General features: G+C 41.0%; 1 protein-coding gene across 5 annotated transcripts in view; it reads right to left on the bottom strand.

The window, feature by feature from the left end:
- The window catches only part of LOC111244587 (nose resistant to fluoxetine protein 6-like), a 45,051-nt gene extending 32,607 nt beyond the window's left edge, over positions 1–12,444 (bottom strand). The window contains exons 1-2 of one of the 5 annotated variants that reach the window (XM_022791834.2): positions 11,533–12,438; positions 11,134–11,347 (exon numbers count right to left, since the gene is read on the bottom strand). In XM_022791834.2, coding sequence (XP_022647569.1) covers positions 11,134–11,250 — 117 coding nt within the window. In that variant the 5' untranslated portion in view covers positions 11,251–11,347; positions 11,533–12,438. Of the gene's footprint in view, positions 1–7,375; positions 7,493–8,875; positions 9,455–11,133 lie in introns of those variants that run through there. The other 4 variants (XR_015322207.1, XM_022791833.2, XM_086981544.1 and 1 more) reach the window with 4 other exon arrangements.
- Positions 12,445–15,580: the final 3,136 nt, after the last annotated feature.

Below are 15,580 nucleotides of genomic sequence, written 5' to 3'. Positions count from 1 at the left end.
CTGATGGGGGTGACAAAGGCCAATGCAACAGTGTGTAAAATATACAGAAGGTACATATATTCGGACGTTGTGTGACATATCGGTTTCCTATGGTGGGAAAACAACACTGTTGATTTAATATTGCTATATATGTGGTTGAAATGGGTATTAGCGTTTTTTTTTTGTTTTTTAGCTTTGTAGAAATTTAATAGTCGTTATTGTAAATAAACACGGACCCATTGGGAGAATAGTATAATTTAATTGTACAGGTTGGGAGCAGATCTGTTCAGGTCGTGTGTTATCATATAGACCGGTGTTTTGGAAATAAATGACACGCGCTGAAAGCGTTGCTACGCGTTGAGAAAACGTATCGATGTTTAAATTGCTAAATGGGAGCAGTTGAATAGCACTTGATATTACCCAGTAAAAAGTGTCTGAACGTTGCTATAAAGTCTTTTCACAATTGGAAAGGCCCAATGAAGTTTTAATACGTTTGTATCGAATGCCATTAATATACCTTACCTTATACTGTCACAAAGCTAAAGTTGATTTATAGATAGGTAAAAGACTAGAAGGCACAATTATAAGCTCTAACATATTCCCCGTTGAAAGCTTATGTAAATTACGGAGTTAAGCCATTGCCACAGCGACATCGTGATCGTCTGCTGAAATACTGACAAGCTGAATGTTGCCGCCATTACCTGTAGACATCTGACCGACCTTTGAAATAAGGTACAATTCAACTATGGATTTGAATAAAAATAAATATAAGGTAAGGCTGCTATAGTAAACTGTCGAATACACAATAACCTCTTCAATATCAGCGATAAGAATGTTAGCTTAATAAAATATAATAGAATGTATTGAATAGTTGCAGGAAGAGTTACAATCGAGTTAAAATGCGGCACTCATAGTTCCTGTTCGATTGAAGAATTTTATTTGCATAAATAAACGCTTATGAATCATTCCTAGGTTACTTAGATAGGCTCTACCTTGCTCCCCTTTGATTGTAGCCTTCGGTCGCGTGTCTGCTCGGATTGGCATCGGCAGCCACACGACTCATTGCCACCTAACGCTAATGCAAAAACAACTTCAGTTGAACCCCTCAGACGGCATAAACTATCAGTGCACATGTAGAAGTAGTTGTCCCAGTCACAGAGTATTCAGCATGGAGAACAAGAATTCTATATAATTTGTAATTGCTGGACGTAAACTATTCCGTGATTGACGACGGTTAAGTTTCACAGAAAAAAAAACAAAAGACGTTTTGTTTATCTATAGCAGCAACAACAACAGAGAGATGCAACTGTAAACTTTAATAGATTGCCTTGTCAGAAAATGGATAGATGTTCTATGTTTCTATGAGCACTCCTACAACCATAAGATTAGTCGTGCGACAAAAACGTGCCTTTTTGCGTGCGCAAACTGAATCTTGATAGTGGTGCTGGGAGCAAATAACATGTTTGTATCATAAATATAATTTGCAAGAATAGCAGGCACATTTTTAGCTTGCAAAAAATGTTTTCTAATCATTATAGCAGCTTATTAGTCTAAAGCTTGGCAAGTGGTGTATAAGTTAAAAAAAATATGTGTCTCATCGACAGAAAATTCTAGAGAGGCGACTTTGCACTCAGTAGTTTTTCGGGGGCCATTTGGATCAAAGCGAAGTGTCACTATCATTCCCTAATCCACAGAGTATACCATGAAATTAGGTCTCTATAGAATAGCCTTTACCAGTATGTGTATCTGATAGTTCAGAAACTTTGTGCTACGTAAGGGTGTCAGATATATTCACGCAGACATTTACAAATTATTTGGATAAAAAAGAATGAACAGTTTATTACAAAGGACGAACCCTAGGTTTCTGCGAATCGTCCATGTCCAACCTGTTCTATAGAGGGTGCGATGTCCTCTATAAAAGCCACGTAGCGTCTTATAACGGAAGTCTGCCATTTCAACCATTGATGAAGCGTTGCTTTATGGAGGCTCAGATAGTGCCGTAGGTATACCAGCTTGCCCCTTTTTGTTTTATATTCAAATTTGTTACCTAGACCGCTTTGCCATATTAGAAGAACAATGCGTGACAATCAAACAAATGATACAATCAGGCCTTTGGGAATAATAAGAGCAAAACGATTTAAGCACAGGGTCGTAGCAAAGAAGTGTTATGTAGCTTATGTTAAACAGTTCATAGCCTGGATGGTTGAGTTACTTAATTTTAAGGCCTGATTCTAAAATTTTTAATGTTACTAAAATGAATGATGATTACTAAAAGGAAAAACAGCCATGACGCACTCAGTAATTATTATTTTTAGGCCAAAAACCGCAAAGGTATTCAACGATGGGACAAAAAATAATTTCTAAGCTGAAATCTCACTAAATGAATGGTAGCAGCATGGAGCCTATCACTTGATTTATGATGACCCATGAACATTTTACAATTTGCATCAACCATTTCGCTCCTATATATAATATTATTACGTAAAACAAAGCTAGATCTCTGTTATTACCAGGCTGAGATCATATACGGAGAATTTTAGAATTGCAGCGTAAAATACGAATCCCCGATACATTTACTACCATGCGCGCCATATTTTGGTCGTCATGCGTCGCTACTCCTGTAGCGCGATCATGTAGCGTATTAACACGTAGCTCAGCAGCTGCTGTTGCAATACTTTGACGGTTTCGTTGAACGAAAAAATAGTCGTTTCTTCCGCTTAAGGTAAGCCCCTGAATTAGATAAAAAAGACAGGCGTAATCTACTAAACGATTGCGGCCGACGCTTAATCCAATGGCCAGCGCAAAAACTGACTCCACTTAAAGAAGAGGAAAAACTGATGGATTTAACGATAGTATGGATCTTTAATAATGACGGAGGAATAAGGCGGCACGACATTCGACGATACTGACACACGTTTCGCCGTACACCGACGTGTGCCGACGCCAACGAAGTCCCGAAAAAACGGGTCTGGCTGGGCCGGATCGAGAAACTGGACCATTCAAGCGCCGTTACAAGATTATGAGCGAAAACCAACATTAAATACAGCTCTAATTTAAAACGTTGCCCAAAGAAGGCACCTTTGGTAAAATGTACATTTTACTTTTATCTGGCTTAATCAACTCACTGAACGACTACATCCTAAGATCACGCGACGTCTTCTAGGGATAAGCTATATCTTCTTTCTTCACAAAGAACAACAAACAATCACCATTATTCTGCGGACAAATAGCCAGCAACAGGAAAGAACGATACAAGGATATTCCTGGAATGAGCCCTGAATAAAAGTTGAATAACTTAGTTGTCGTTTGCTTGATTACGATTATAGTTAAAGCGAAGAAGACAGTTATGTAATAATGACTGAAGCTTATCTTAAACGATCTGCGAATTCATTTTAATGTGTAATGATGCCATACCTGCCAAAAGCGACAGTCATGTATCTTCAGTGGTTATCGACACTTTAGCTATTATGTAATGCTTAGGATTATAATAATATATAAATAATGTATTTTTCTATAAATGTACACTCCAATATCTTCGTAGTGGCAAACTAGAACTCAACTCACGGTCGCTGATTTTTTTGATGATATTTTTCAATAGGATCAAAAATAGAAAAATTACGGTGTTTTGAAAGTTAAAGCCCACAATACTACAACAACTCTTTTCGATATGCTTCCAGAAAAAGCTGCACGCAGACCGCCTAGACGGGTGACGTAGTGAATGGGGAACTTACGGAAAAAACCTATATAAAAATCAAACTAATTGTGCCTGAGTTAGGTTTTTACTGGGGAGTATTTTCTATTAGTATACCAGTTGGTTTAAAATAGTTAAACATGTATGATTCAATGTATTGTATAATCGTTTTAGATCATTTTTTGTTCATTCATTTAATCAAAACGACTGATCGATAAACAACCATTTGCCCACTTTATTAGCCCCACTGTATACCTCGGACTGCCAAGTCCCAAATCGCTACACGCTAACATCAATCTTCAAAACTACGGTCCTCAAATGCTTACGTTTGATTATTTGAGGATCATACAGGTAGATGCTGTTATTAGATCGGAACTTACGCAAGTTAAAAACGAATATCTACCACCTCGATTATCTCAGTAACTATGATCATAGTTTAACCGGCATGAGCTGCTTCGTCCTCCAAGACAAGCTAGTCCGTCATACATTCCCGCGACATGCACGCCGCGCAATACGTTTAGGATCCGAGATTATATTCCCAAATCATGTAGTTCTCCTGCTTCAAACGGTATCCTCTTTGACGCGTGCGTCATTTACTCTTCTGAATGTATACTTTACATACTTTCGCTTAACACAGATTACCCCACTGAATTCGCGCCATAGCTAGCGCCCAAATACAACTCTGCTGTTATCTTGATTTATTGATTAGGTTAAATGTCTTCGGTACCACAACTGGTGAACCTCCTGCAAAGCCTGCAGAGTCAGGCAGTCTTGCTCAGTGGTAACTCGAACTTTACCGACCTTCAGTTTTATCGATTGTTTATAAATCTACTACTTTATAGATTTTCTTTAAACACACATCTGTTATTAGTGATTATTGGCGTCCAATTGAATTATCATGCGTGAAATGGGTCGCATTAGCGCTCTTGCCACTAGCGAAGGTCTGTATGCGAACGTCAAGTCTCCAATGTTAGCTTACCAAATTTGATAATAGGAATTTTATTAATTCAAATTACTGTCACGTTCTAGCGGTCCATATGGTAAACGATCGGGCTTAGTCCTGACAAATGCGACCGAATAGTACCGTGAGGCCTCCTCAGTGAACTTGTTGGTATCTAGCGTTGAAGATGCTGGACAAGCATGAAGACAACCAGACGTGTAAGACGGATAATTCGTACACGGACACAGTCTTGCGCTCTCGAAAACGTCAACGAAGTAAATTATCATTATTGCAAACAAGCATTATGCCTTGGGCAAAAATACTATTTCTGTTACCTAAATCCTTCGTGCTCGAACATAAGCTACATTTTGCGTACTTTTACATCTTGTTATATAAACTATGAATAGGAACTGTTGTTGATACACAGATACTCCAGCTGATGCCGGATGTACGGCGAAGTCTGCAATCAAAGATAGAGATTGGCGAAAATCCTCCTTCTTTATCTTAAGTACATTGCTTGAAGTCTCATTGAGTCTATCTTAATTTTAATGAGATTAAGGCTAAGACTCTACATCAGGCCATACGAATGAAGAACGATTAGCCATATAAACACTGCTGGCTAAAAATCGCGTGCGCTCCAGTGTATAGCAATGTAATGTTGCTAACATAAGTACTAAGTTCGTGCAGGTGCAGATCGTTTGATGGAAGTCAATTGAACTTTAGTATCTTCGTGCATAGGCAAATTTGTTGGGTCATCATAACCGTACCGCAAAATGGCGAATTGCCACCCTTGCTACCAACTGTATAAAACATATTAATATATTTGTAATAGGACACGGCGTAGACGGGCACAAAGAGCTTGCATGATTTGCGTGTAAATCTATGTAGACATATCACGGATAGCATCTGAGCAGATCAGGCCAGCACATCGTTTACCTGTAAGCATCATTTCAGGTTTTTCCTTGCCTGGGTCTCCAGGGTAATTGCGCTGACACTACGCCGCTCACTGGCTGGTCCCGTGAGAACTTTATCGATAGTTTTCATTTCTAGCTCAGTGGCTTTTGCCGTAGCGAAGTGACGTACAGATATCAACGTCTAGCAACTAGATAGCTCTTTACGATTGTTTCCGACAGAGTCAGCTGCCGCAGTCACAAACTGCGGCTTGAAACTTCTTGAACTCGCGCATCATTTACACAGTCGTGGGCCCTCAGGTACGCTATTGCTAATTCTGGTAAAACAAACAACTGTGATTTGTCCACTGCACATAAATAAAATGTATAGCGATCGGCAATGGTAACGCTAAAAAGAAAATCGATAGAGCGAAAACCCAACTACCCTGTAGCACCCCAACCGAAGGCAGTATAACCAACGTACGCTGGAGTAGTGAAATAACTGGGACCCAGCGCAGAGAAAGCGCATGCTGATGTCATAATTATGAAACACAACTGTAATGGCTGGCTGAAAAGCTATCATTTTACGGCTATCTGCCCTGATATTTCGTTGGCCCGATGGGCGATTTACTACGATAACAGTTAGTACTATGACTGTCACCATTGACGTATTTGATATAATACTCATTTAGCTATAGCTGGCTGTAGCAACTTTTGCCTGTTACGTCACCGAACCGGATCAGCAGTAAAAAATGGCCGTGATCGTTACGCGTTATAATGATCTGGTGCGACTCGCCAGGTCGTTGTAAAGAACACACGGACGGTTATAACAGGTAACTTCAGTGCCTGCAAATGACTGGGTGCTCGTCGCTGATGGTTTTCAATTTGATCCTCATTAGACGACCGATTCTACCCGAATCGTCTGCTAGAGCTAAACAATCCTAGGCAATATGGTGTGGCCCACGAAAAACCACACTGTATTGCTTACTATCCCGTGGGGTTACGCTGGTGCTATTTTTTGGCGGGAACGCAGCGGTCTGGCCGCAGCTGATCGTTTTGTCGCTTGAGTAGGCAAAGCAGCATTGCAGCCCTCTATCCCAAGACAAAATCTAGCAAGAAGCCTTAGGATGAGAGCCTCAACGAGCAGGTATTACTACGCTTTGCTCAATTGGTGAACCGTCACTACGCCGCATCGCCTGCTAAACGCCCACAGCTCACAGATCAGTAACTGTCTGATCTTAGACCTCTCTGCCGAATAGACGAGTGACATCGTTGCTACTGGGGTACCATTGCTGATAAGAGAAGACAGATGCATGATAACTCCCAACGCGGGAGTCCTAATCGAGGTTATATGTAGGTTAGGAAGCAAGTAGCACCACAGGGCACTTTGACTCGATGTGTTTGAAGTGTTTCCTACCGATCATTTAACTATGTTCACACCTATGTGACCGAACTCAACATATGACTAACTAAAATAGCCAGTAACCGCAAAATTAGAACCATGTAGAGCTGAGGTGTGTCTTCGTTTTGCCGTACATGGCGCCGGTTAACTAGAGGGTGAGGAGTTTGTTTCAGACATTTCTATTTACGCTTGAAGCGTTGGCAGGGGCACGTGCGGTGGGTCATATCTGTAGGTCAGCCGAGAATAGATACTTATCGAGACGCTGATAAACAGAGTCGGTCGTCCTGTCTTGCAGTGTGAATGTTAAATTTACAGAAAATATTACGTTGATTCAGAACACCAAGTCGAGTTCTATAATAATCTATAATAGATGTGCCTGTATAATGAATAGATACTGCATTAACTTGATAATCAATGCTAAGTTGGTTCCCTACAAGCTAACATTTGAAAAGGAAGTTATGCGTTGTACGTACGATGAAACTTATATGAAATGTATTGCTGTGGTTTCAACAGAGCAGGACGGGTTGTCGACACCACTCGAATGTTATAAGAGCGTGTTTGTATCTAAGACACATTTGGCGATTCCGCCATTATGGCGGACTTCCTAGCTATATTTTATCTGTTTATAGCAAGAGCAGAAGACAAATCACAGACATTCGGACCATAATAACATTTCATCAACAATCGCATCGTACAGGTTGCCCAAGCGCAGTTCAACTAATTAGACATTTTTTTCTATGGCCAATAGTCGCGCGACCAGTGCTCGCTTTTGACCTTTTCAAAGGATCCATTTCGGTGTCATAATATGTACTACCAGAAGGGCCTGCTGCTTCAGTGTATCATTATCCTGTTAGTTCAAACCTCTACAAGATAACACGTGTTAGGCTGCACGGTAGGTTTAGGACACGCATGATTAGAGCGCTGGAAGTGTCTAATATGTGCCATGGATGCAGTGCCTTTTACAATTTGTATCAGAATGTAAAATAAACCAATGACATATTCGATTTCGATCATGCTACGAGAGCTGCCGTAGGCTTCGCGCATCTAAATTTAAACGTAGTTGCTACGGGCATCAAAACAATGTCAGGGTGTTTCTGTTCGATGTTTTAACGTGACACTTCTACTGCAGAAGTTGATCGCATGTAAACACAAATAGATGTAGGTATGTGTATCAACAAGTATAGTTGCCCTATGCACTAGTCCTTCGTTAGGTATAACAGCCTGCGCCAGTGCATTGTCTCGCCAGCGGTCTCGTCTAATTGGGACCAAATGCGGTGATACCGTTTGAGAACTTAACTGCTTTCGTACCTTACAGGGCTCTAGGCAAATGGGAATTGTAAATCTAACTTGCAATTGATTCTCTAGTTATAGAATGTAGGCTTGTCGGCGAAGTGTGCGGTGAAATCTATTGAGCACACAGATGTCTGAATGGCTAATTTAAGCACAGCTGAATAATACAGCATACATAATCATAGTCTACGCTTGCGTGCTAATTAAATCTAGTTCAAATCAGTTGAATTGCATAAAAGTAAAATGAGCGCAACATGCGTGTATGATAAACGATTGCTTGTTCTCAATGAAACGACTCCCCAAAGTGCCTTGCCAAGTAAATGACGACGATTAGTCTAGTTTAAATAGTCGTTGCATAGGTTCCTTTTACTAAGCTCCGAATCCTTATCGTTTCACATTTTTCGGTAGCAAGTTTAGCTTTTCCTGAATGCGCTCGCCACGGGCGGGCGCCGCCAATATAAATAGATCACTACATCATATAGATTTTAAGCAGCATGTTGAATCGATGGATTTACGCACGTAAAGTAGATAAATTTGAAGCGAACAAGTTATATACTCTTCCATTAAGGTTCCCCGAACTGCTAACCTAGCAATTTGCTCGACAAAGCGAACCTTTGTGCAACAATGTGGCTTTACATATTATCTATAGCCATTTTTGTGTAATCAATATTTCCCGCGCTTACCTTCAATACGACGAAAGACTCATTCTTCGTTTCACTTCTATAACAGCTTACATTAGGTGTAGCTAGCATTAATGATAGAAAGTTATGTCTCGGTGTCATTTTAACCGCATCTTGCCACCGAACCGGCTCCTCAATGTCCGAGCAGACCCAATTTATTGCTATGCGTTAGAATAACTGTTAGGGAAAAAGATATATTCGAAAACAGCATTTTAAAGCTGTACGTCAACGTAAACGACGCTCGCAGAGGCTATTCGTCGATTAATTTCCCAGGTTTAACTATCTGTCCATATCGATCGGCCGGAGAAGTTAGCGGCCGTTAAAGCAGCACATCGCTCGACCGTCCTCGTCTGACAATGGCGATCTTTCCAGCGCAATAACTTGCGTGTGTAACCCGTTGCTTATTTATAATACGTAACACTTAGTCCTTTATCACTTTTTGTTTACGCTGGTCGGCTAACGCATTTGAATGTAAAGAAGCTACGAAGCCATGCGCGATGAACATGGAATAACATCGAAAACTTCATTCGACTCCATAACAGTCACGAAAAAAAGCGTCACCTTACGAAGTGTTGTCGCTTCAAAGATGACTCACAATAATAATTACGCTCATAGTTTCGCGATAGCTGTGGGTGATTCGAGGCTCGTCTCTTCGAAAATCAATATTTGCTTTATATATATAGACACACATACACCGAAAGCGGCAACGGCTGTCCTATGTTATGATGAGACAAAGTCAACTTCGTAGAGGTTGTTATTAATGAATGTCTTAAAAAATAAGCACCCGCTCTCATAAACAACAGAGTGAATATATAGAATATATACAGCTGTCCTGTTGCTAAGCAATAAGGAGTCGTGTTGACTATTGCTGCTGCCGGCGTATTTGCTAACGCACCCATGTGTGCTGATAGCCCGCGAAACTGTTACGGTCGATTTTGTCCTTTAAAAATCTTGCACGTATTATTCTTATTTCGTAATGTATTCGAGAAATTTTGAAACATACTTGAAAAGCTTTTTGCTACTCCGCGCTGAATTTACTAAATGTTCAGACGTATTGTACGTTTGAACAGAATCGTATTTATATCTGGCTGGAAGCGCTCAATGAAAACGTCTCATGCGTAATCAATAAAGTAGCAAAGTAGATCTGCGGACACGCAGCATCGGAAATAGCATCGCTTAAATATGTATGCTGTTGAGCAATAGCCTAAATAGCCAAGTTTGCTAAGGCTACGGTGCCCATTCGAAAATTGTGTCTCATCTTAAGGTCGACTTTCGGATCGATATGGTTGAAGCAATGAAATTACGTTAGCGTAATTGCAAGTTAACTGTTGTCTCGTATCGATAGAAGTGCCCGCAAAAACGAGACCTTATTGCAGTCGTGGTTCGACCTTACGCGAACATTAGCTCTGAACTTTTGTGGTAAATACAAGTAAGTATTAGATTAGCTTATTAAGTTGCAAGCGGAAATAAATGTTGCAATAATAAACGCTGGTGAGTTAGGTTCTAATATCGCCGTATTCAGACGGCTATGTTCTATTTTTTTAAATGATCAGTTAAGCTCAATTTAAATTATCTTTATGAAATTCGCTAAAGACACAATTATGAACAGATACATAGCTGCGGATTTTTTCTTTATGTTCTTTTAAGTAGAAATAAAACGTCCGTTTAAGCAGATCTTGTGTCGGACGTTCTTATCCGCTTGAGTTTGTTTGCTCCTAGTATGGGGCCGGGTCTAACGTTATACCGAAATTAACTATGTTGCAGCGTTACGCATGATGAACAAAAGTCAGCGTAGGTTAGCGTAGAAGAAACGTTTCCCGGATCGGCCATACTTAGTCTGAGTCTGGCCGAAAGGACTTCGTTATTATGAAGCAGGACGATGTAAGCGGCTTCTCTGTTCAGTTACCATAAAAAGGCCGCTCATACTGTGCCGGATTATCAGCTCCGGCTTTGTCCAGGATGTGCCATCTGAATGGATTTTATCTGACACTACCGCACAGAAAGTGCAATTAATAATCATTGTAAGTGCTACTATATCTTGTGCTAATAGGCACAACTAGAGCCCCGTTCTTCAGACCACTACGGCTGACAATAGATTCCTTTGATATACTACACGTTTCGACAAAGCCAAACATCAGCGTATTGGCCAACACATTTTGTTAGGAAACATATCTGCCTACAGCCAACAGCGCGATTATGTGACTTACTGTTGTAGGAATGAGACATAATAATATCTAATGTAAAATCATAAATCTACTTACCTCTCCTGGTGTCGTTGTATCATTTTGAGCTTCGGCCGCCCTAGCCAGGACCACGAAAGCAACAACCAGTCCTAGGTAGATCCTAGACCGATTGTGGCGAACGAGTAGCATCCTCATTTTTCCCAACTGTATATAGCTGATGTGAAATTATTACCATGTACTGCTCAGCACTGCACAGCAATCGATCAACTGGATAGTGTCACTTAGTAACAAACTAAATAAACACATCAAACACCGCTAAATTATACAGACGTAAGACCAACCCGTTCTACTGGCCAGCTATTGACCACGGCTTCACAAATTATTTCAGTTTTCCCAGGAAGCTGTTGATTTTCGCACCACAAGCAATACCCGTCCCTAAATATTCCTAATAGAGGTTCGATGACGTGCAGTCGTTACCTTGCTTCGGTGACACCACGGTGCCGATGACCACGCACTTCGATGGCGCACAGGAGACCGGACCGATATGAACGATCTCGTTAGGAACGTCGTCGCTTTTATCTTGTTTTTAACATCACGGACTTCCCGTGTACCGAGATACGCGCCACTGATCACAGCATGAGTGTTCACACAGTGAAAGCACACGATAATATCGAAAGCAGTGAAATATTATAAAAGAAATGGAACTGTGACAGCAGTGAAAATAGAACTGAACCGGTTGGTACGGTTACTCGAAAGAGGTACTCCGTGTACTTCTACAGTCTTTCAAGGCCTGCGGGGGGGACGCACTGACCGCCTTTAAACGTTCCAACAATCGCGAGTTCCAGGATGGTCACATATAAATAAATGTAAGGAGGCCAGGGTTTCAGGACGTCCCTCCAGTCCGAAAGCAAATACTAAAGCAAATCGCGTTCGACTTGTCTAAATGTACATCTTGCCGATTATCAGTTGTCAAGATTGCTGTTTAAACAATTACACCCATTATGTACCACATTCTAGTTTCACCGGAACTGGAATAAACTGTAATATATTATCTGTTGTAAACTTCCAGACAGAAGTCTCGGATGGGTAAACTGGGCTGTGCTAAGCAAGAGCGCACGATGCTATTTTCTTCTATCGATGACTACTTGCGGTAGCGTTATTCGACCGATAGCTGAAGTCAAAAGACTGGCATGACGCAATAGAAGGGGCCTTTCTGTGGACCTAAGTAGCGGTCGACTGTTGGTGCTCTTTGCTTCAAGGCTGAAATCACTCTGGAATGACGAACTTCTTCCACTGCATTGGAGGGACGGCGCGGCAGCCAAACTGTAGTTTTGCCTAGCCGGGCCGTTCGCGCGTTTTACCGTTAGCTGGTCTGTGGCCGGCGAACTGTTCCGACCCGAAGTCCCGAGCGACGCGGGGTAACACTAAAGATGAGGGCAAGGGGCCCTGCCATTCGTAGGAGCGAGGGGTGATACAGCAGCAGTGTCTTGCTGTTGCTGTGAGCACTGGCAGCGGCGGCAACAACATCAGCAGGTCGTAATAGCGATATCTATAGTATCTATCCGTTTGGAGGCCGTACGACAGCTGAACCGTGTGGCCGAAGCCGGTGATTTGCCATCACCGAGCGAGCTCTGGGACGGCTAGAATGTCGGACGAGAGCTCATTCCAAGCAGCACGTTCCATCTGTCCACCTGCCTGCTTGTCTGAGCGTCTGAAATAGTGCATCCGCTGTATCATTTGTACCCGAGCTGAATAGTATTCAACGACGGCTGATGATCGCCAAATAACGGGCAGCCACTAGTTTGGTTAATAATTCATAGGCCTGGCTTTGTCGCGGTGCATACAAATAGCGCGCCGATTTTGCTAGCGGCGGCCTCATCATCACCACCACCATCACCATCATCATCATCATCATCATCATCATCATCATCATCATCATGTAACAATTGACCATAACACGCACAGACATACACAAACATATGCTTTCATAGTCACAAATAACATAGTCATAAATTGTTAAAAGCATCTATATAGTATTAGCATCTATTATATTATCAAGCACAGCAGGCAGATGCGTAAAATGAATACTAACAACTGTATAAGATGCCCTCTAGATCGAGTTGATTGAACTACTCGACCTTAATTCGATAGCATAAATAGCCCATTTATATATTATACAATATTTATATAGCATTCGTTTTTTTTTTAAATATATTCTTCGTTATTGGCAGCCTGTTCGTATGTTTTGCTCAAACATACGAACTACGTATTTCCAGTGACATGTAAGGAATTACTGTGAGCGTTTAATGTTATGAATAGAGAATATAAGCGTATTCAAACAGATTCAAGACAACTGCCCGGTAGCGGACAAGGTTCAGCTGAAGATTAAACCTGGAAATCATGATCATTTATCTTACACGCCGCCTTTCAGCTAGACACTTTCTACCTCAGCTTGTGGAAGGTTGACTCAAAAACAGCGAATGCGCATAGACCATATTAATGAGAAATGGCCACTAGAATCTGACATTTTGATTTGCCGGCGGGCATATGTTAATCTGTTATTTAAGATTCATCGAATATAATGTACACTTCGAGCGACAGACTTCGCGTCTCCTGCGCCATGTTTGCTGAGCTATTAAGAATGAATTTAAATATAATCAGGTTATACGAATAACCCTTAGCTGGTACAATTAGTTTTACTTGTTGAACACGAACACGTGGCCAATATTAAATATCAATGTCAAATGAGGCTTTTAAGGTGATCAGTCTTCGGTTCAAAAAGCGTAAGCTTACTGGCAACTGAAATGGCGTCCACATTATCTCGGCCGAATAACGTAACAACCACCTGTTGTACTTTGCTGCGGATCTCTGCTAATGCTTTAGTGCTTAATATCAAACAAACCTGTGATTGTTATTTAAAACTGCATAAAAAGGCAGAGCTGATATTTGCAGAGAAATATGTAAATCGTTCCTGCTCTCCAAACTCTTCAAATAGCACGCGCGAAATTCAACGAATGATATCTGTCTCTTGAGGCAGTTCAAAGCCCACGTTCTAAAGAAAAACCACTTGGTAGTTGTGAGTTGGTCCTTTTGTCGCTTTTCTTTTGAGGTTTCTGCCGCTGACCTGCCGTGAGCATGGTGCGTCTCCTTTTTCGGAATATCCGGAAACTTGCTTCTATTCTACTGCATTCGTCCGCACTTCTGGTGTCCTGATCCGAGCTAGGCCCAAAATAGACGCAAGGAACGGAAGCAGTCTAAGATGATTTATCATAGGAACGGAACTAAGTATGTTATTTGGTTGCTTTTTGCCAATGTACTTTCGACGAAGACCAGATCATGGATAGGACCAATTCACTTATTCTAGAAACTAAACGACGTAGGCGTTCTTCATGTTCGATCGCCTACATTTAGTGTCGTTCATTTACGTAGACAGCAAAGTAAGCCTTAGCATTAGGTAAGCCGTGGACATGTGCGAGAGTTGCGTCGTGTTCTCAACGATGGTATCCATTGTTTGACGAAATATTTGTTGGACCTACAATTGAACCAAGTGCATCTGGTTGGGACACACGCTGTGTGCAAGACTCATGTGTGCTATGCAGGCTCCTACAATGTCGAGCTCGGTTTATTTGTGGGAGGATTCGAATATTTGAAAATAATTAGGTTTGGTGGTGATGTTTTTGCATTTAGTTTTGAGAGAGTGAACATTTTATAACTGTTGTTTTGATATTTACAGAACACTAATAAATATGTCCAACAATAACAATTGTTAGTATTCTCTCATTCGTATAGCCGATCTTGAATAGCTATCGGTGTGCACTCTGTATTACAAGTAATTTTCCGGGATTTGATGAAGCATAGCGCAATAGGCCCGCATTGAATTATTAACCAAAGTTGCTACAACGAATAAATGATAACTCCCTTGTGATGAGTGCATCTCAGTGGCGAGTCACGTATTTGCAGGCCATTTACAACCGTATAGCAAAGACAGATTACCGAACTGATACCCACTGAGTTCTTGCGCAGGCTGGAACACAACTACCGCTGTCATATCGATGCCGGTGGTCACTGACGAGTTTCCGAGCCGCTTCGCTACCGGCGCGTCACGTCGACTAACGAAGTCGGCGATTACCGCTCGAAAACTGCAAAAATAGTACTTTTTTTTTCTTTTTTTTTTTTATTAGTTCTCTATAGGTCGGCCAAACTGAACAGACGTCCTAAAATCACGATTTTGGCAAAAACATAGATTTTACAATAACTAGTAGTTTTTGCATTCTGTAGCTGTTTTGTAGCTATTCGATATTGATTTAGTGGTTTGTATGTTGGTCAATGATCGATAATTTTTAGTTGAGATATTTAGCAGAAGATAAAATTGGCAATGATCAGTACTGCATACAAAATAAGGTAAAAACTTTAATAATAATAATAATAAGAAATTTTATTTTTGGTCAAACGGCCGATTTGACCGAACCTAATGAAAACATACGTCTAAAATTAAGCATGGACTCAGTGAACAAATGTATTGAAC

The sequence above is a fragment of the Varroa destructor genome, unplaced genomic scaffold, assembly GCF_002443255.2.
Source record: "Varroa destructor unplaced genomic scaffold, Vdes_3.0 BEIS01000002.1, whole genome shotgun sequence".
NCBI lineage: Eukaryota > Metazoa > Arthropoda > Arachnida > Mesostigmata > Varroidae > Varroa > Varroa destructor.
The sequence above is the reverse complement of the archived record's forward strand: the minus strand, read 5'-3'. Positions and strand labels throughout refer to the sequence as shown.